This window comes from Peromyscus leucopus, chromosome 14 (genome assembly GCF_004664715.2).
Source record: "Peromyscus leucopus breed LL Stock chromosome 14, UCI_PerLeu_2.1, whole genome shotgun sequence".
Lineage (NCBI taxonomy): Eukaryota > Metazoa > Chordata > Mammalia > Rodentia > Cricetidae > Peromyscus > Peromyscus leucopus.
The window spans coordinates 79,868,234-79,889,140 of NC_051075.1; the positions used below are offsets into that span (position 1 = coordinate 79,868,234).

Genomic DNA, 20,907 nt, shown 5'->3' on the forward strand with positions numbered 1-20,907 from the left:
CGTCAACCCATCAGCTTTGAAGGCTCTCCCCAGTGGCCAGGAGGCCCACCTCACACCTGGGTACTCTGGTTTGCGTGTCTAAAGAGCAAGCTCCCTTTGGTTATTCTGCCCAAACACCTGATCTCTGTCCTGTCTACTGTAATCCAGCCCACTGGGGACACCCTACCCGGCACAAGACCTCCTTCCCACTTGCCTTCTAGCATTCTGGTGGTGCCCACCCATCATTCCTGGTCCCTGGGAGTCCAGCAAATGCAAGGTGAAAATTCAGAATGGGCCCTGTAAGAACCCTGTCCCTGCAATTCAGTGCTATTAGGGCCCTCCCTCCCCCTAGAACGGTAAATGAGAGCCTCTAATTGACAGGCTTGTGAAGCCGACCGGAGCAATGTCTCAGTCAAAGTCCTCAGTCAAGGATGCCCCTCCACATACACCCTTGGGAGAGAAGACTTCCCAGGGATCAGTGCAGCCTCAACCCCTCCAAACCCAGAGCTCTTTTGTTCTTGCCATTTTCTTACCCCCAAAGAACCAGGTGTCTCCACTCATACCTTCCTGACCCTGATTCCCCCTGGAACATCCAGCCCAGGGGGTCACCCCTCTAACACATCCTGTGACCTGACTGCCTAACTCTGGAGGTCTGCTGCTGCTCCTCTGAGGTTGTGTATCGTCCACCCGTCCCACCACACCTGCCCTATCCAGCGCCCTCGGACACAGATCTTAGTGTGCTTAGCTGCCAGCTCAGGGTCTGCAGAGGGAGGTATCCTGTGTCAGAGACCCTAGCTCCGCAGCCTGTCCCAGCTACGTTAACCTGAGCTCAAGAGAATGATTCCTAGGAAGAAATGAATTCTTTTTAAGATTTGCGGTCTTCTGGTAAGCTCACTGACCCACGTGCATCCAAAAGGGGCCTGAGGCCATTGTCCTGGCTACGCCATCAGTAATTGTGGGTGCACTGGTCCAAGGAGAAGCGGACGCCTGGGAGGTGTCCCTTTGTCCACCGGGGCAGTAGGGACCCCATGGAGGGCACAGAGGCCCAGGAAACAAGTATCGCGAGAGGGTCCCGCACCCCCTCCCGCCACAGAGCGAGGGCTGGCTTCTAGCGGGACCGACCGGGTGGGGCAGACAGAGAAGGGGTAGCGAGGTGACCTCAGCGGTTCCGCAGCTCCGGGAAGTCGCCTGGCCCGCCCCCTCCTGCCCCAGCCGGGAGTTTCGCTCTCCGGGGCGGGGCGAGCAGCAGGCATTGCCCAGCCGGCCAAGTTGGTGAGCGCCCCGCCCGGCGCCGTCCGGGTCCCCGCGCCCTCCCGGCCGGGGCGCATCGCTCGCAGCTCCGTGCGTTCCGAGCCGCACGGGAAAGCTTTGCAGTACGAGCAGATAGCAGCGCGTGCGGCGGAGGTGAGCGCAGGGGCGGGTTCCCGGCTCCGCCTGCCGCGCCGGCCGCTCCCCGCGGCCGCGCTGCCATAAATGGGGCCGACGGCAGCGGTGGCAGCTGGCGGCGGCGCGGGCGGGCGGCAACTCCGGCGTCGGGGGGCGCGGCAGGCGGGCGGGCGGGCGGGCGAGGCAGCTAGAAGTCCCGACTTCTGTCCGCTCGGCTCGGCCCCTCCACTGCGCCCCGAGCCCCGCCCCGGCGGCAGAGCGGCTTCTGTTTACTTTCGATCGAGTTTTTCCTGCTCCGGGCAGGTGCCCGGGCAGCTCGGGGTTGGCGGTTGCGCGCGTCACTCCCGCGTCTCTCTGCGTGCTGCCTGCACCCGGGAAGGGCGCGTCGGGGCTAGCGGCGGCCACGGCATCCCCGGCGTGTTGACAGGCGTCCCGTTTGTGCCCAGGTGATGACTGCGGCGGCATGGAGTTCCCGGAGCACGGCGTACGGCTGCTGGGCCGCCTGAGGCAGCAGCGCGAGCTGGGCTTCCTGTGCGACTGCACTGTCCTGGTGGGCGACGCGCGTTTCCCTGCGCACCGCGCTGTACTGGCCGCGTGCAGTGTCTACTTCCATCTCTTCTACAGGGACCAGCCCGCGAGCAGCCGCGACACGGTGCGGCTCAACGGCGATATCGTCACGGTGCCCGCCTTCAGTCGCCTGCTGGACTTCATGTACGAGGGCCGCCTGGACCTGCACAGCCTGCCTGTCGAGGACGTCCTGGCTGCCGCCAGCTACCTACACATGTATGACATCGTCAAGGTTTGCAAGCGCCGGCTTAGGAAGAAAGACCCAGATCTGGAGACCCGCGTTCTGGGGACAGAGCTTCCTGGTCAGCCACCATACTCCCTGCCTTCCTGGTCCCCTGACTTCTGCCAAGCTGAACCAAAGGCCAAACCCCCATCTCTAGGAGTCAAGGCTGCTCATCCCCTGCCAACATTTGGACCTCCGTCTTGGCAGGTCACAGGGGAATCAAGTGGGGCCCTGGATCTGTCACTGAAGCCTGGTCCAAGACCAGAGCAGGTCCACCCATCCTGCATCCTCCAGACACCCCTCTGCAGCTCGATGCAGCAAGGGGCCCAGCCTCTGGTGAAGGCCGAGCAAGACTCATTCTCTGAACAAGATAGCAGCAGCCCTCGGAGCACCAACAGATCCCCACCGCCAGTCTACGCGTCTGCAGCCCAAGGCCTGGCCGTGGACTTGGAGCCGCTGAACGTCCAAGGGACAGGCAGCCAGCAGCTTGGGCTGGATGCAGAGCCAGTGGTGGACAGTGAGGAGCTGGGTCCCAACAGGCACCTTTGCATTTGCCCGCTGTGCTGCAAGCTGTTCCCTAGCACCCATGCACTGCAGCTGCATCTCAGTGCCCACTTCCGAGAGCGGGACAGCATCCGGGCCAGGCTCTCTCCGGAGGGGGCCGTGCCCACATGCTCGCTCTGCAGCAAGACCTTCTCTTGCACATACACACTGAAGAGGCATGAACGGACACACTCTGGGGAGAAGCCCTATACATGCGTCCAGTGTGGCAAGAGCTTCCAGTACTCACACAACTTAAGCCGGCATGCTGTGGTCCACACACGGGAGAAGCCCCATGCCTGCCGCTGGTGTGAGCGCCGATTCACACAGTCTGGGGACCTGTATCGCCATGTCCGCAAGTTCCACTATGGTCTCGTCAAGTCCTTGCTGGTGTGAAGTGTGTTTCTGTATCCCCACGGTGGAGGAAGGGACAGGGCAGGGTCTCCTGAGTGGGACTCTGGGACAGAAGCAGCAGCCCAGGTGGGTGGAAGCCCTACCCCAAGGCTAGCAGGCTCCACCTGCCAACCTGAGTGGATGCTGCTGCTTTTTGGATGGGTTGCCTCTCCCTACCCTTCACTCTCCACCTCATACCTGAGCCCAGGTTGCACCCTGCCCAGTTAGGGACACTGTCTTCCTCAGTGTCCTCTCCAGCGAGATTCTAGGGGTGTCCAGCCTGCCCATTTGTGGGGTCTGGGCTTCTCAGTGTGAGGTAACAGTCGTCCTCTGTCCCGGGGCTTCCCTGACTACCCTGCTGGGACACTTGAGAGTGTCCTGTGTGCTTGTGCCGTCTTGGTAGAAAGACTCGCTTGTCAAGAAAGTCGTTAATGCAAGTGTCTAACGGGGCACTGAGTGAGCAGGCCACTCCTGGTGAGTGGCAGCAGGGACTCCTGCTGAGACGGCCTCAGGCACAACAAGTACCAGCAGGGGCCACAGAGACACAGCTGGCCTTGCAGGAGGCACAGCTCCAGCGGGGACCCTGGAGCATCATGAGGGTGGCTAAAGCCGGGTGTCCCTGCAGTGACTGGTACTGGGGTGGAACAGAGGTGGGAATTTCAGGCAAAGAAGGGAAATTTGAAAGTGGATTCTTTTTATATCAAAAGAGCCTTTCAAGGCCACCATATGTCTGCTACTGGGTGAGGACCCTCCAAGTGTCCCCTACTGGGGTCACAGGGCTGGAAATGGCTGATCTTGCCATGAGCCATGCTTGGCGTGTTGAAGCTAATGCTGTGTTCCAGCAGGCCTGGCCCTGGGAGTCACTCTCCTGCTTTCTGCCGGTCTCCCTGGGGCTGTAGTCATTCCTAGGCACCAGACACAAGGCCAAAGCTTGTCCAGCTTAACAGGAGCGATGTTTGCTGTGCCACCTCCTGCTGTGGGGCGCGGGTAGGAGCAGCTGTCACAGGGAGACGGGGAGGCAGACCCCCCTTCATCTGCAGCCTTGGAAGGAAGGCTGGCACCCCTGGAATGTGAAGGACTTGGTCCAGCTCTGCCTTTGCAGTGGACATGGGCCCCCTCACTTTGACCACTTGCTGTCCCAGAACCTTGATGGTTTCAGGAAGGGGGTGAGGGGGTGTGGCAGAATGGGGGGGGCCTCAACCTTACCTCGGCGAGTGGTAGAGCTGCCTGAAACAGTCTGCCCTCTCCCAGCAGGGCGGTCTGATGACTACAAGTGGCCCAGAGGACAGAGGTGGGCCAATCTAAATCATTGTGTCTTCTGCTAACACTTGATGTATTTATTTGTCTGCTTGCTCTGGAGTGACGTGACAGTTGGTCTCCTCAAGGTGGAGAGAACCACTGTTCATCTCCTAACCCTCTCTGTGCTCTCCTACTGTGTCCACGGCTGGCCTGGGAAGTTGGTGCCTGCCCGTGATGCTCCAGGACTGAGGTCCGGGACAGGTTGCAGTCCTGAGGGTCAGAGAAGAGGCCATGAGCTCCTGGCTTCTGACTCCACGTGTGATTTATGACCTGAGGTCTCGGTCGGTCTCTCTCTCTCTCTGTGTGTCTGTGTCTGTGTGTCTGTGTCTGTGTATCTGCAGTACTACAAGTGAGCAGGCCGAGCACCGCTGGGTTGGTCCTCCCCGAGTGCCTGCTTTCCTGGGGCAGGGAATCTGCCCTGAGTCAACACTGGACTCATGGTCTTCAGTGCAGTTACTGTGAAGCTAAGAAGAAGTGACTGGTTGTGAGTTTATATAGAACTGGCACCGTTCAGGTGCCTGTATGCGTGTGTCCGACACACTACCTGTGTGGAGCGCACAGGACAGGTGTGTGTAGAGTCCAGGTGCATTCTGCTGTGGGCCTTTCTAGGGCCAACCCAGCTATGTCCCCGCCTGGGGTCTCACTGCTGCTCTGCCCCTGGAGAGACCCCTGGGAAATGACTCCACGGGACAACTCTTCCCGCGTAGGTTTGACTAGGATGTTTGCACAGCCCTGCTTGTGGTCAGGCTGCACCACTCCCAGAAATGAGTGCTGTCTTCCTATTTCACACATTCTGGCGGGCACAATGACTGGGTAATAAAGCCAACCACAGGTGAGGGTGGCTGTGGCTATTCTTGGGCTTGGGAAAGGTGGACATTGCTGGGCTGGGGAGTGGAGGTGATGAACAACCCGAGGACTCAGCCCACGAGGTACTTATGCCCTGTGGGGTGAGTGGCCTTCAACAGGCCTGGTGACAGGCACCCACTTTCCCCAGAGAGGCAGAGTGATGTGAGGAAGGGGCAGGATCCAGGCTCTCTGCCCCCTCCAAGCCATCCAGACAAACCCAAATGTCTCTACTTTGGTTTCTTCTCCCCTCCCCCCACATTCCCTTCACTCTTCTTTCAGGGTAGGGCTGGACCAAAGGCTTTCTTGTCCCCCTCACTCCCTCTGGGCCCCCTGTAGTGGGTGGCTGGGCTCCAGGCTGATGATTGGGGCCCCTGCCAGTCCCTCTACACCTCCCTGTGCTAGCCATTGAATAGGAGTACAGATGTCCCCTGGGCCCTCCAGGCTTTATCTGCCTTCTTACCAGGCCTTCGGGCAGGTGGAGTGGAATGGCCTCAGCATGTGACATCAGCTTCATTCTGCTCGGGCCAAGTTCAGGGGAGGGTGGGGGCTGTGCTTGTCACAGGGGCCCTGAGGTCAGCCTGAGCTGGTACCGGAAGGGCCTGATAGTTCCTGGGCCAACTCCTGGGCCTTACCCAGCTTTGGCTCCAGATGTACATCCTGGGAGGGGGTGGCTGGCCCTCCTCTGCCCCACACTCGCTCTGCCTCCCACTAAGCCTGGATGGGAGCCACTGTCCTGCAGGAGGCCCTGTCATGTTCCCAGTTGAGCCCATGACTCAGCCCAAGCTTCTTCCCATCCAAGGGAGGCAGCTGCTGTTGCCACACCATGGGAGAGAGAAGAGGGGGTCTTGTCCCCTGGGAGGAGAGGCTTCCTGGGGCCCCTCTGGTCTGCTGGGTTTCACTAAGCTTCTTGCTCTATTCCTGGGCAGCACGGGCCTTTTGACACCCTCCCTGGAGGTATCCATCTTGACCTGTTGGCCAGATGGTAAATTGAGGCAGATAGAAAGGCTTGGCAGTAGCCCAGAATCCCAGCCAATGGGCGCCAAGTCCAGGACTTGCCTGCCTGCCCCAGTAGTGCCCAGTGCCTCAGCTCGGCAGAATGAGGAGCTCAGAGCACAGTGGCCTGGGGCCCCAGGGGATTGGCACTCAGCATGGCATCCAGAAAAAAGCTGGAGGGAGTGGAGAGGTGTCCCGGAGTCTCCCCAGGAACCTGCGAGGGACCACAATGCAAGGTAACCCAGAACAGCGGTGCAGGGGGTGAGAGGTGATGTGAGAAGTGGGTGTGGGAAGGTCAAGCCTTGGGAAACAGGTGGGGCAGGGTCCAGCTGCTGCACCCACCACTTCCTGGCTCTTGGCCTCAGAGGCACCGAGCTGTCCATCACACGACACCCACTTGGTCCCACCTTTCCAATAGACATCCTCAAGGAAGGTAGAACAAACACACTGTAGGCGCCGTTCTACACTCGGCCTTCACGGGAGTGGGGGGACTGAGCATCAAGCCCCTCTGTGCCTCTGCCCTGGTCTTCTGTGTCTACTCCCAACTCCGTCCCATTTTCTCTCCAGACAAGCCCAGCATGTGCAGTCACCACCACTCCTACCCCTGTATCCACACGCCTCTACCATCACCTCTACACCCTCTCCTCCTGCTTCACCCACATCACCTCCAGGGCTACCAGATCACTTCCACCGTTGACTCCATCTCTACCACCTCCACCATCTGGCACTACCACCTTTACTACCATGTCCATCATGCCCCAAGCCCCATTGCCTCCTCCAACTCAGCACTACCACCAGTCCACCACTAGCACAGCCCCTTCCAGATGCTCCACCTGCCTCTCCACAACGCCTACAGCTCCCATCACCTCTTCCTCCATCATCTCCCCCACTCTCCATTGCGGCCTCACGATTCCCATCACTTCCGTCTCATCACCACTACCACTGCTACCGTCTTCTCTAACCACTGACGCCACCACACTAAACCAGTATCACTTCCACCACTTGTACCTTCATTACCTCCACCACCTTCATTATCTCCATAACCACCCTATTCTACCACTGTCCTGTCCAGCTGCCGCCGCCATCACCTCCGCATGCATCACTTCTCCCTTCACCTCTATCTCCCACTCCCATCACCTCTATCTCCCACTCCATCACCTCTATCTCCCACTCCATCACCTCTATCTCCCACTCCATCACCTCTATCTCCCACTCCATTACCTCTATCTCCCACTCCATCACCTCTCTCTCACTCCCATCACCTCTATCTCCCACTCCATCACCTCTATCTCCTACTACATCACCTTTATCTCCCACTCCCTTCACCTCTATCTCCCACTCCATCACCTCTATCTCCTACTCCATCACCTCTATCTCCCACTCCATCACCTCTATCTCCCACTCCATCACCTCTATCTCCCACTCCATCACACTCACCTCTATCTCCCACTCCATCACCTCTATCTCTCACTCCCATCACCTCTATCTCCCACTCCATCACCTCTATCTCCCACTCCATCACCTCTATCTCCCACTCCATCACCTCTATCTCCCACTCCATCACCTCTATCTCTCACTCCCATCACCTCTATCTCCCACTCCATCACCTCTATCTCCCACTCCATCACCTCTATCTCCCACTCCATCACCTCTATCTCCCACTCCATCACCTCTATCTCCCACTCCATCCACTCCATCACCTCTATCTTCCACTCCCTTCACCTCTATCTCCCACTCCATCACCTCTATCTCCACCTTCACCTCCACCCCACCACCTTCATTTCTCCCAGTACCATTTCCCTGGCTACCATCTTTACCATCATCCGACACCATCACTACCCCACTTATGTCACCTCTATCATCATGGCCATCACTGCCGTCACCGCTCCCCCATGACTGCCATCTTCATGTCCACCACCTCTGCCCCCACCAGCAGCAACACCCTGAAGGACCCGCTGACTTTAGGCCAGCAGCTTTTTTTTTTTTTTTTTTTTTTTTTTTTTTTTTTTTTAAGACAGGGTTTCTCTGTAGCCCTGGCTGTCCTGGATCTCACACTGTAGACCAGGCTGGCCTTGAACTCAGAAATCCTCCTGCCTCTGCCTCCAGGGTCCCGGGATTAAAGGCGTGCGCCACCACCGCCCAGGTTAGGCCAGCAGTCCTACAATCTGCAAGCTGAGAGGCAGGTGGAAGATGGAGTCGTCTCCATCCTATGTGGGGCTTTAGTACCTGTGTTTTGCGTCCCTGTCCTCCATGTTTTCTCTGAATCTCAGCTCCCACCCAACCCCTTCCCACACAGAAAGTTCGTCCATACCCCCCTGAAGCAGGCCTGTGCTTCTCCCCACGGATACTTACTGTCACCCCTGGAACAGGCTGTGAAGGAGGCCTCTCTCTGTCACAGTGACTTCCATGCCGTGTGGCCTCCTAGCTCGACCCATCAGGTTCTGTCCTGCCCCCTTGCCACCTCTCCAGTGTTCTCACTTGAAAGACATGACGGTGGCCGGCCACCTGTGCCTGGTGGGCATGGGGTGACAGCAGCCGGGCTGCTGCAGGTCGGAACACCCCAGCCTGAGGGCACTGGCACCGGGATCTGGGGCACACCAGACCAGACACAGCACTGGGTGTCCCAGGACCTGTGATGACAGCCGTGTGAAGAGCACCGCTGTTGAGCATGCCTTGACTCAGTCCACCTCCTGTGAAAGCCACCTGTTCCCCTCCCCCTCTCCTCCCCCCTCACCGTGGACAGCTGTGGCATAAATGATGGGGTGACCTGTGGCTATAGTGGGGTTCAAGGGCCGCAAAGCTGTCTGATGTAGAGGGCTAGGCAGTTGTGGGCTTGGCTGGCAGCATGCCAGAACCTCTGGACCGAGGAAGGTGGTCCGGAGGCCCTGCAGCCACTGAGGACACCAGGCCAAATGCAGTGGTGGTCAGGCATGACTATTCACCCAGCTCCACGTGTGTGTACTAAGCGGCCCTCAGATAAGCCAGTGGATCTCAGTGTCTGAAACGGGATCCTGCAGAAAGGAAAAGCTTATGGAGGCGCTGGGCCTGTCGTTCTGTTCCTGTGTTGGTGTATTCACCGGCCCAGGCTGCCGTGAGTCCAAAAGACAGGGCTCCGAACAACAGACATGTTTTGCAGTCCCAGAGGCCGGAAGTCCTAGAGCAGGGACAGTAGATTAGCCCTGAGACCCCTCTCCCTGTGCAGACTGAGTCTTCTGTGTCCAGAGTCATCCTTATGTACATGCCCTTTCTTAGGAGGACACATTCACATTGAACTAGGACCCACCCTAGTCATCTTTTTAACAGGCCTACCTCCCAAAGCAGCTACCTAAGGTCCTGGTGGCTAGGACTTCAGCATGAGTTACGGGTGACGGGCACAACTCTGTCCGCACACTTGGTGTTTCAGATCAGTGTGGGAGGAGAATATGACCTGGAGTCACGGGTCCAGGCCCTCCCTGGCTCCACTGGACTCACCCCCAGTAAGACTTACTGGTATTCTGCCAGAGTGCTAGAGCACTCCCACAGGCCCTAAGGGGAAGTGGGATATTTATCTCTTCCCCCAAAAGGATCCTGGGTCTGGCCTCTCTGCCTGCCCATCCAACCTACCGTGGCTTGCTTGCCCATGTCCTGCATCTCAGGGCAGGTGACCAGGGTGTGTGGCATGGAAGAGGCCTGGCATGCTCCTATCTGGACAGACTCCACCAGTCAGAGTAGGAGGGTGGGGGAACATCTCCAGCCTACACTGCTTCTCACATCTGCCCTTTGTGCTCTGGAGGTGCACCCCCCACCCCCGGATTAACCATCCTGTCCTCATCTGATGAGGGCCTGGCTCTCCGCACTCCATCCATTCCTTCTCCCGACCCCACATCAGTCCTCTCAGCCCATGCAGCTCAAGTCATCACCTCAACAGCCCCTGCTCCTGAAGTGGGGTCTGGGCGTCCTTTACTCCCAACAGTGGCCTGGTGCCAGTCTGTTGATCTTACCATCTTTTGCCACCTTTCTCCTCCCTCTCTCTCCCTCCTCAAGTGAGATGCCACCACACCCCTGCCCCAGCTTGCCCCCAGGTTTCATGCCCCCACCCCCACCCCGGACACATAACCTGGCCAATTCAAAGTTCTAAGTGGCCCCAACATTTTCTCCAAACTCCATCTCAGGCAGAGGGGGCAAACATGTCCAGGACATATGGCAGGCCTTCTGCCTCATTCACACTAAATAAAACAGAGGAAACGTTAAGATTATCCTTGTGAGGAACTGGCAGCTCGGGAGCGGCATGTTGAAATAACCCCTGGATAAAATGATCGATTCTGGACAAAAATACACATGACAAAAAGTGACTGGAAAGTGCTGGTGACAGTGAGGTGACAGGCAGGCTGGGGGAAGCCAGCACTGGGCAGAGGACCGGTGGCCACCGTCTCCCTCACAGCAGTTTGTGTGCTTAGTGTTGGGTGCTTCACCTGGCGTGGCTCCTCTGGGAATGTCCCCGGCAGTGACTTCTGGTTGCCCTCCACTGCTGGCGCTCTCGATTCTAGAAAGGCCACAGGCTGCATCTACATGATTAAGGTGTTCACTACTAAATAACCTTGCCCAGATTATCAGGTGACCTTCTGATAACATCAGGTGTGACGGACACTGTTTCAACTTTGATCCTGTGCATCACCAGCACCTCAGATGAGGAAGTCCTTGCTGGGTATACAGTAACTCTGCCACTGTCCCACTGCACAGCTCCAGAGTTCCCCAAAATGGGGCTTTGAGGGCAACAGCCCACTTCATCTTCTCAGGAGACAGACTTGGGTCCAGCAAGTTACAAGAATAGCCAATAAGGCTGTGTGTATGGGGGGGGGGGGGGGGGTATGTTCCATTTCTCTACCAGGAAATGTAAATTAGCACAATGAGGGACCACCACACCTCTAAGATGAATGGTGGCAAAGCCTCTGGATGCTCATCACTACCTTCTGACAGGCTCTAGAAAGGACGTGCAGCCCAGGCTGGCTTTGAATTCACAAGTCTCCTGCCTCTGCTTCCTTAGTGCTGCGATTACAGGCATGTGCTACCATGCCCAGCTTGGACAGGCAATTTGTAATGAAGTTAAATCCACCACCTGTCATCTGACCCAACAAGTCTACTAGTGGGTATTACTCAGGAGAAAAACGAATGTGTACCCTCAAAAAACTTACACTCAGCTGCTCTGGTCAGTATTGTCACAAAACTGGAAAGTACCTTCACAGACATCACAGAAGGCAGGATGGTACATTAACTGCAGAACTCCATAGAGGAAAAAACAGGGACAATGAAAAGTGACACACAGGAAGTGCATGGACCCTGCTGCAGTGAAGGAAGCCAAGCTATGTACAGACCCAGGCCCAGCGCAAGCGTAACAAGTCGGGGGCAGGAAGAACAGCAGCAGCAGGTGCTCAGGGCAGAAGGTGAACATCCACTGCAACATATGGGCTACTCCTGAGCTGACACGGTTTTGGTCTTACAGGAAGGTGTTACATGAGTCTATCCATTGGTTAAAATGGACAGGATAACACAGGCCCAGTGCACTAGAGAGTGGAGGAGGAGGCTACTGCAGTCACTGGTGGGTACGCAAGGTCTATGAACTTAAAACTCCGGTGGAGCTCGAAACTTCCCCTAAATACTTTAGAAAACACACAAAGATACCATTTTGTAGATTGGGAGATAAAACAGGGTATGCCACTTAGTCTGCCGCAAACACCAACCGAGTTGGGAAGCCAAGAACAAGGAGCATTCAAGGTCTATTGAGGGCAACCATCTGTGACCTCACATGGCACAGAACACCAGCTCACCTTCTCTCCTCACAGGATACCAACCATATCACAGGGACCCCACATCCATGAACCCATCTAAGCTTAACCAGCTCCGCTAAGCCCAGATCTCAACACCATGGGGGCTGGGGACACACCGATTTGGAGCATACAAATACACTGTCCCAAACTTCATGATAGGTTTTGTGATACCTGGGGCATCAGCACTCATCATTTGGAAGAAATTTGAGCACAGCCATCTACACAACAACTACACATGTGCTTTCCTCCAACAGTCCTGGGCACCAGTGCCATGGGTGAGCGTGCAGAGAAGGAAATGACTTTGGCATAAGGTTATTAGAACATTGTTCAATATAGCAACACTGGAGAAGACCTGAATACCCACCAAGAGCACAGAACACAATACCACCATCAAAGCCAGAGTGCCGGGCTGGAGAGCTGGCCCGGTGGTTAAGAGCTGTTCTTCTAGAGGACCTAGGTTTGATCTCCAGCACCCACATGGCAGCTCACAAATGTCTGTAACTCCAGTTGCAAGGGATCTGAGGCCCACTTCTCTCCATGGCATGGCATGCACAGGCACACATGCAGGCAAACCCCTCAAACACATAAAGTTAAATCTAAAACAAGTGCCTGTGATAACATCAAAAAAAAAATACTACCAAGTGAAAGAGACTCTATGCTCTCCTTCCTTCTTGATGTGATAAATTATATGCTGGAATTATATGCTCATAAATATGCATTTATACATGTGTGCAGTGTTTCTGGACAGGTATTAAGGAGATTTTGGTTGCACTACAGGGAATTTGGCACCTGGAAGACAGAGTCAGCCCTTCATACCTTCCGCACCACACTACCAACTGTCTCCTACCATTCTGATGAATGAAATGAAAACGTTTACCCTGATTCTACCTCCGGTTTTCTGCTACAACTAGCAAGATTTTTCCCATGATTGGCCAGTTGTGTACTTTGTGTTTCCTTTTCCCCTATTGTGACCTTGTCTTAGTTAGCATTTCTATTGCTGCGGTAAAACACCATGACTAAAAATCAACTTGGAGGGGGAAGGGTTTATTTTCAGCTTACAGCTTCACGTCACAGTCCATCACTGAGGGAAGTCAGGGCAGGAACTCAAACATGACAGAAACTTGGAGGCAGGAGCTGATGCAGAGGCCATGGAGGGACGCTGCTTACTGGCTTGCTCCTCATAGCTTGCTCCTCCTGCTTCTTTACAGCACCCAGGACCACCAGCCCAGGGCTTGTATCACTCATAGTGAGCTGGGCTAGCTCACATCAATCACTAATCACAACAATAACCCAAAAACCTGCCTACAGGCCAATCTTGTGGAGGCATTTTCTCAATTAAGAGTCCCTCTTTCAGGCCGGGCGTTGGTGGCGCACGCCTTTAATCCCAGCACTCGGGAGGCAGAGCCAGGTGGATCTCTGTGAGTTCGAGGCCAGCCTGGGCTACCAAGTGAGCTCCAGGAAAGGCGCAAAGCTACACAGAGAAACCCTGTCTCGAAAAACCAAAAAAAAAAAAAAAAAAAGAGTCCCTCTTTCCTGCCAGGTGGTGGTGGTGCACCCCTTCAATTCCAGCACTTGGGAGGCAAGGGCAGGTGGATCTCTAAGTTCGAGGCCAGCCTTGTCTACAGAGCAAGTTCCAGGACAGCCAGGGCTACACAGAGAAACCCTATCTATAAAAACAAAACAAACAAAAAGAAAGGGAGGGAGGGAGGGAGGGAAGGAAGGAAGGAAGGAGAGAAGGAGGGAGGGAGGGAGGGAAGGAAGGAGAGAAGGAGGGAGGGAGGGAGGGAAGGAAGGAGAGAAGGAAGGAAGGAAGGAAGGAAGGAAGGAAGGAAGGAAGGAAGGAAGGAAGGAAGGAAGGATCCCCTCTTGCCAATTGTCTCTACTTTGTGTCAAGGTGACATCAAATTGGTCGGCACAGACACACAGAACTCTCTCACTGCCACATCCAAAGGTGGCATATCATCAGACATGCTGTGTGCACCTTGCTTTTCTCACACAATGATCCCCGAGCCTGTGTTTTTCTATGTGTGCACACATGGGGGCCAGAAGACCTCAGGTGATATTCCCCTGGGGCCATCCTGCCTTGTTTTATTGCTATTTTTGAGACCAGTTCTCTCACTGGCCTGGGGCTCCCCAGGCAGCTAGACTGACTGACTGACTGACTGACTGGATGGATCCACCTGTCTTTATGTCCTCGGTGCTAGGATCACAGTGCGTCACTATGGCTGCTTTCTGTGTTGTTTCGCTTTTAAACACAGGCTCTGACTGAATTCAGACCATCACACTTACAAGGCAATCACTTAACCTACAGAGCTCACTCCCCAGGCCAGTCCTGCGGCGTGTCTCAGTGGGCTTTCCCCACCACGTATTTGTCGAGTCTCCTAGTGCTGGACATCTGGCTTGCTTCCAGTTCTGACTGCAAGCCACTGTAGCAAATATTCTTCAACTGTGGGACTGCTGGACTAAGGGGAAGGCACTTATAACCCGCCCACACAAGGGGTATCGTTTCCCTGCAGCCCTGCTTTTGTTAACAAAACGGGGAATTTCTAAATCTGACAGTTCACCACAGTGGTCATTTCTTTCATTATGGAATCATATTTTTTCTAGGTTCACGGATCACTTGCATTTTGTCTGGATCAAGTGGGTTCAGCTCCTACAACCACTTTCCTTTTGAGTTTTTAAAGGACTTCTTTTTTTGTTTTGTTTTTTCCGAGACAGGGTTTCTCTGTGTAGTTTTGGTGCCTGTCCTGGATCTCACTCTGTAGACCAGGCTGGCGTGGAACTCACAGAGATCCGCCTGCCTCTGCCTCCTGAGTGCTGGGATTAAGGCAGGACTTACTTCTTTGACAGGTACGCTAATCCTCTGGAGTGAGATGGTAGTCAGTCAAGCCCTAGCTAGGGCCATTCAGAGGAGCAACGTCACATGTTAGAACACACACTTCACCTGACAGCCTTTGTGTGCAAACCTATGTGGAGAGGTTGGGTCCTCTCCTAGCTCTGCACCCTTCTGCAGCCGAGCTGGACACAGCGGGTGGCTCTAACAGAGTCCCTGCCTGCACTCAGTCCGTTCGGCTTTGGGTACTCTTGGCTACTTCCATGCCCATTTCCCAGGTGACCTCTCGAATCAGTGTGTCTGGACCATGGAGTAAAGCTGCTCTGGGCTCTACTCCCCTTCAAGACGGCTTCTCCCAAGCTCCAGCACACCCGCTCCAGAACCAGCACCCTTCTGGTTACCTAGTGAAGCAAAGCCCCCCTCACCCCCCTCCACTCTTCCCAAGCTTTGTTTTTTCCCACCAACCAGCAGCTCCCCCTGGTTTCTTCACTCTATTCAGCCTTGTCTCTCATAGGCATCCCCGGGCCTCAGACCTGGCTCTCTGGGGCCTGCTCTGACTTCCTAGGGACATTCACCCTTCCCCTTGTGAGAAGCTCCACCCCTTCCTGCCGGGGAGCCTCCAAAACAGACTTCTCAAAGGTCCAGAGAGAACAGGGGTCCTCTCCTCACCTTCGCACTGTCTTACGGTTGAGAAGGAAGAAGGCTTCTTTACTTTCCATTGCCTGTCCTGGGCCTTGGAAGCTGCAGGCCTCGGAACTGGGGCCAAGGTCCTTAGGGCTTGGGATACTGCGAGATTGGGGGCTTGGGAACCTAAGGGATCGGGGGCCTGGGCAGTTGGAGGCCGGGTACCCTAAGGCTTGGATTTCAGGCAGCCAAGGATCTTAGGGCTTTGGGGTATGGGAAAGTGGGGTCCAGGGACCTTAGGAGGACTTGGGGATCTGGGGAGCTTGGGACCAGGGACTTTAGGAGTCTGGGGGCAAAGACCCTCATAGAGGGGCAGTCACCCGCGAAGCCTAGCTCTGTGCCCATTCGCTCGGGAAGGATCGGAGGGAGCCCCCGGGGCCAGAGGGTGTGACGAAAGTACGTACTGCACGGCGCGTGCCGACCGGCAACTTCCGCCGGACAGAGCCGCACAGCCCTCTCCAGGACACCGTGGCGACAGCGGCAAGCTTCCACTGGGCGACTCGGAACGCGCCGGGCCTTCCGCACCCCAGCCGCGCAGGCGCACTCCTCCCGCGTTCCCGCGTCACGCGCGCTCCGGGCGGTGTCCGGCTCAGGAACGCCGGGCGGAAGCGCGAGCCTTGGAGAAGTGGTTCCTGCTCGGTCCGCGCTTCCTTTGGCCACGCCTGCTTTGGAGCGTCCGCTGTCCTCGCGTGGGACTTGTTCGTCCTTGTGTCTGCGGAGCTGTCAGGGGTCGCCGTGGGAATGACGGAGGAAGGAGGGAAGGCTGGAACTTGGCCCGTGTGATCTTTAATGGTTGCCTCCCTGTTCTTGGGACACCGAGGCCACCTCGGACAGCAGAGCCCGAGGCATAGAGGAGCTGCAGGGCAACTCTGTCCTTGGTGGAGGTCAGAGGCAGATTGTTGTTGTAAAACCAAACCTCTTACTTCAAAGAGAGTATGTTTATTCTGGAGCCAAGTATGAGTGACCCGCCGGGCGGTAGTGGCGCACACCTTTAATCCCAGCACTCGGGAGGCAGAGGCAGACGGATCTCTGTGAGTTTGAGGCCAGCCTGGGCTACCAAGTGAGATCCAGGACAGGCACCAAAACCACACAGAGAAACCCTGTCTCAAAAAAAAAAAAAAAAAAAAAAAAAAAAAAAAAAAAAAAAAAAAAAAAAAGAGTGACCATGGTGAGGGTACACAGATCTGGTTACCCTCATGCCGTGTTCAGAGTAACAATTCTATGATATTTTTATAGCTACAGAGCCAAAGGAAGGGATGAGGCGTTTTTACACTGATGTAATTGTCAGGTAGGCAGATTGCAGCAACATGGGTACATCACTGCTGTAGACCTCAGAGGCTGATAACATTTTTAGCTGTTGGATTAGTGGAAGCTGGTGTGGTCTGTTAAGACAATCCAAAAGGATTTATGTCATAGTCACAAGGATGTTAGGTCAGACACAGAGTTGGGCTATGACTGGCTAATGAGGGGACAAAAAAAAAAAAAAATCCAAGACAATTCAGCTTGAGATCTGAAACATTCCAACTCTCCACAATCATGGAAGGCCTACTCAGTCAGTCTATCAGCCTTGTAGAATCTTGTGTGTGTGTGTGTGTGTGTGTGTGTGTGTGTGTGTGTGTGTGTGTGTGTGTTGGGGGGTTCGAAACAGGGTTTCTCTGTGTAGCTTTGGCACCTTTCCTGGAACTCACTCTGTAGACCAGGCTGGCCTCAAACTAACAGAAATCTGCTTGCCTCTGCCTCCTGAGTGCTGGGATGAAAGGCATGGGCCACCACTGCCCAGCTCAGCCTTGTAGAATCTTTAACAGAGATTTCCTTACCCCCACCTAAGTTCAAAACAGAAAGCCCATGAAGTGATGATTTTAATCAGCTTATGTTTTATGCATGTCTCATGGCCCCTCTGGAACCTCAGTCATCACAGATAAGCACTGGCCACCTTGTCTTTTTGCTCAGCTCTTGAGTGCAGGATCTGGGGTGTTCTGACCCTGGCTCCAGCATTGCCCTTAGCAATTCCCACTTCCAGCAGAAAGTCCTTCACATGTCCTAGTCTATGGACAGGACACCTACAGTCAGCCTGGGTGGGTTCACTGTGGGGAACTGTTTGTCTTAGTTACTTTTCTATTTCTGTGAAGAGACACCATGGCTAAGGCCAACTTACCAAAGAAAGGGTTTATTGGATTAGATTCCACGACCATCATGATAGGGAACATGGCAGCAGGCAGTCAGGTATGGCTCTGGAGCAGTAGCTGAGAGCTTACATCTGATCTACAACCATGAGGCAGAAAGTTAACCAGGAATGCCATGGGCTTTGAAACCTCAAAACCTGCCCCCAGTGACACATCTCCTCCAACAAGGCCACGCCCAATACTTCCCAAACAGTTCCACCAACTGGAAACCAAGCATTCGAACATATGAGGCTATGGGGGCCATTCTCGTTCAGACCATCACAGTGTTCATGGTATTGACTGCTGTCGACCTACTATGGTCCTCATCCTGATGCTGCAGACAGCTGGCCTGAAGTCCAGAAGGGTGTGGCTTCTTCTCCAGGGTGGGAAGATTGATATGGAGGGGAATTCTGACCCTATCACCAAAGGCCAAAACCCCTGAGGTCTAGAAGGAAAGCTACAGCCCTCTCCAGCACCATGAGAGCTAGCCGTGATATGAACTGAGGGATCCTGAAAGGCGTTGCAGCTCCAGATCCCATACTAACGGCTAACACCTCCCTGACATGTCTCTGTACTCAGTACCTTCATCTCTGTTCCCACAGCTGCATCCAGAGTCTCCAAACCTCTTCTTTCTCTGGTTCTTTCCAAACGGTAAATTTAACCATGACACTCACTTGCTTTAAACCCATTCACTATAGGACATGAATGATTGGGTGGTTGAAGGTTCAGCGTGTGTGTGTGTGTGTGTGTGTGTGTGTGTGTGTGTGTGTGTGTGTGTGTGTGTGTAGGTGGATGGGTAGGTGGACCGGTGGGTTGTGGGTGCATGGAGGGGCATGGAGGGGCATGAATGAGTGGGTGTATAATGGGCTTCGCATCGTTTTGAACCAGTGCGTTGGTTTCAGGCTGGCATGCCTGGTAGGACCTCAGCAGCCCAGCTGTACCAGCATGTTGTGTAGTTATTTCCTCCCAATTGAAACAGCCCCCAAGAGAGGAAGGAGACTCCTAAGCTAATGAAAGTTACATGACTCACAAAGTTATACGTCTTAAAAGGCCACCTCCTCCTGGTTAAGTAAGTGATGAATAATTACCAGGGAAGAGAGGACTCTCCGAGTTGCATGCAGGTTGGGTGAGAAGCTCCAGGGACGAAGGTATATGAGTGGTCGGTCACCCATGCTGGGGTGGGCTTTTTGGTTTCCCAGCTGACTTTAATTTACCCATGTTCCTATAAATAACTCCTCTAAAACAAATTGGTTTACCAACCTGGACGTAGGTGGAATTGTTTCTTTGGTCTGCTGGTGTCCTGTCTGGAGTGAATAGATGCGTGCTCACATCTCTGTAGGAAAAGCCACAACACAAGGGTAGCATCTTTACAGTTCTGTGGGCTTTCCCTTGTGACCTCAAGAGAGTTGCCATAACTCTACACACCACATCGTAGTCAACCTAGAAGAGAGAAAAGACAGTGACAGGCAGACATTCTTTTATCAGGGAAGCAAAATTCCCAGTGGGCTTTGCCTACATCTGGAGCCTAGAACCAAGTCATAACTGCACCGTCCAAGCTGTGGCCACTGGGCCGCCCCAGTGTTTACAGTGAGGGATGAGCGATGCCCGTGGGGCTGCCGGTGTTGGGGATGTTTGTGGATGCCCCTGCCCATCGCCTTTGGGTGATGCAGTCTGTATTTTCATAGCTTACAGGAAGTTCCTGTTGTTCCCACTCATGGAAGACTAGGTTAGATCTCCTCTGTGTTGGCTGATTTCCCCATGGCTGTGTTAAAACACTTGACAAAAAAGTGAGGAAGGCGGATTCTCCTTTAGCTTACGGCTTGAGGGTACGTAGACACCATCACGGAGGGGAGGGGGAGTATGTGCTTTGTAGCCATGGCTGCAGGAGTGTGAGACAATTAGCATGTTGCAGAAACATGAATGCTGGCTGACTGCTCACTTTCCCTTTTTTTATGCAGTCCAACTGCCACCCATGGGATGGTGCTGCCTTTGGGAAGCCCTCACAGGCATGTCCAAAGGTGTGTCACCTAAGGGATCCCAAATCCAATCAGGCTGACAGCAAAGAGTCAGTGTTACAGCTTCCCCTTGTCACAAGAGGCAGCTCCACAGCTTGTGCTGTGGCGAGAGGCTGGTACCAGGTCACTGGGCAGACGGCACAACTTTTCTGCTGTACTGGTCCTGGTCAAACCAGGCAGTGTATTTCTGCAGTTGGTGGTGTTAGGGATGGCGGGGCAGCTGGCCTACTACCAAGGCCATTGCTGGCAGGGCCCTGGGCTTTGCTCTTGGAAGCCTAGCCTTGTCCACAAGCCATCCCATAAATCCTGAGAAGTCCCTTTCTGTTTATCCAGAGGGAATTCTGTGATTTGTGACTGCTGTGGGTTGAATTATGTCTCCCAAATGCTGTGGAAGCCTTAGCTCCAGCACTGTGCTAAACCTGATTTTGAAATATGAACTATGATCTTTGCAGAGAGATGGCCAAGTTAATGTGAGCTGATTTTGCAGAGGACCCGAATTCGGTTCCTACACCCACATCTGGTGGCTCACAAATACTTGTAACTCTGCTCAAAGAGACCCAATACCTCTGGCCTCTGAAGGCCCCTGTACTTTTGCGTACACACACACACACACACACACACACACACACAATTAAAAATAAATCGTTCAACATCATTTTTTTAAAGGGACATCTTGATGCAGGTGGATGAAGTAAAAGTTCTGTGTGTGTCACTCAGGTCTCCCAGATAAACAGAAGCAGTGGGTTGGAGAGAGAGCTAAGAGATGAGGTATTTTCTGGGCATTGGCCTATGTGAGTGTGGAGGCCGAGAAGTCCCACACTCTGCCATCTGCAAGCTAGACGGGAAAAGGCTGGTGCGGTTCCGTCCGTCCGTCCATCTGTCCGTCTGGAAGCTCAAGGCTGGGAGCAGGGATGCAGTGTCCAGGGACCAGAGGTGATGGGTCTCTCAGTTCACACAGAAGCCAGAGGCCTCTGCTCCGTACGCTGTTCAGAACCTCCTGGATTGAATTGTGCCAACCACACTGATGAAGGCCATTGCCCTAGTTCAATGCCAACTTCGCACCACCACACTGTGAAGTTGTGTTCTGCCAGCCAATGGGGCATCACTGAGCCCAGCAGATGGACACAGGGACAACTGAGGCAGAGACTGAGGTGCTGTGGCAAAGCCACAGACAACGGGGTTG

General features: G+C 54.5%; 1 protein-coding gene across 2 annotated transcripts; it reads left to right on the forward strand.

Moving 5' to 3' along the window:
- Positions 1–1,295: 1,295 nt before the first annotated feature.
- Zbtb42 (zinc finger and BTB domain containing 42) lies at positions 1,296–5,223 on the forward strand. 2 transcript variants are annotated; one of them, XM_028883700.2, is made up of 2 exons: positions 1,296–1,383; positions 1,990–5,223. In XM_028883700.2, exon 2 carries the CDS (start codon positions 2,075–2,077, stop codon positions 3,089–3,091), a length of 1,017 nt encoding a protein of 338 aa, XP_028739533.1. In that variant the 5' UTR covers positions 1,296–1,383; positions 1,990–2,074; the 3' UTR covers positions 3,092–5,223. The 2 variants fall into 2 exon arrangements, with proteins under 2 accessions (XP_028739533.1, XP_028739532.1); XM_028883699.2 differs by having other exon boundaries at positions 1,314–1,383; positions 1,812–5,223.
- Positions 5,224–20,907: the final 15,684 nt, after the last annotated feature.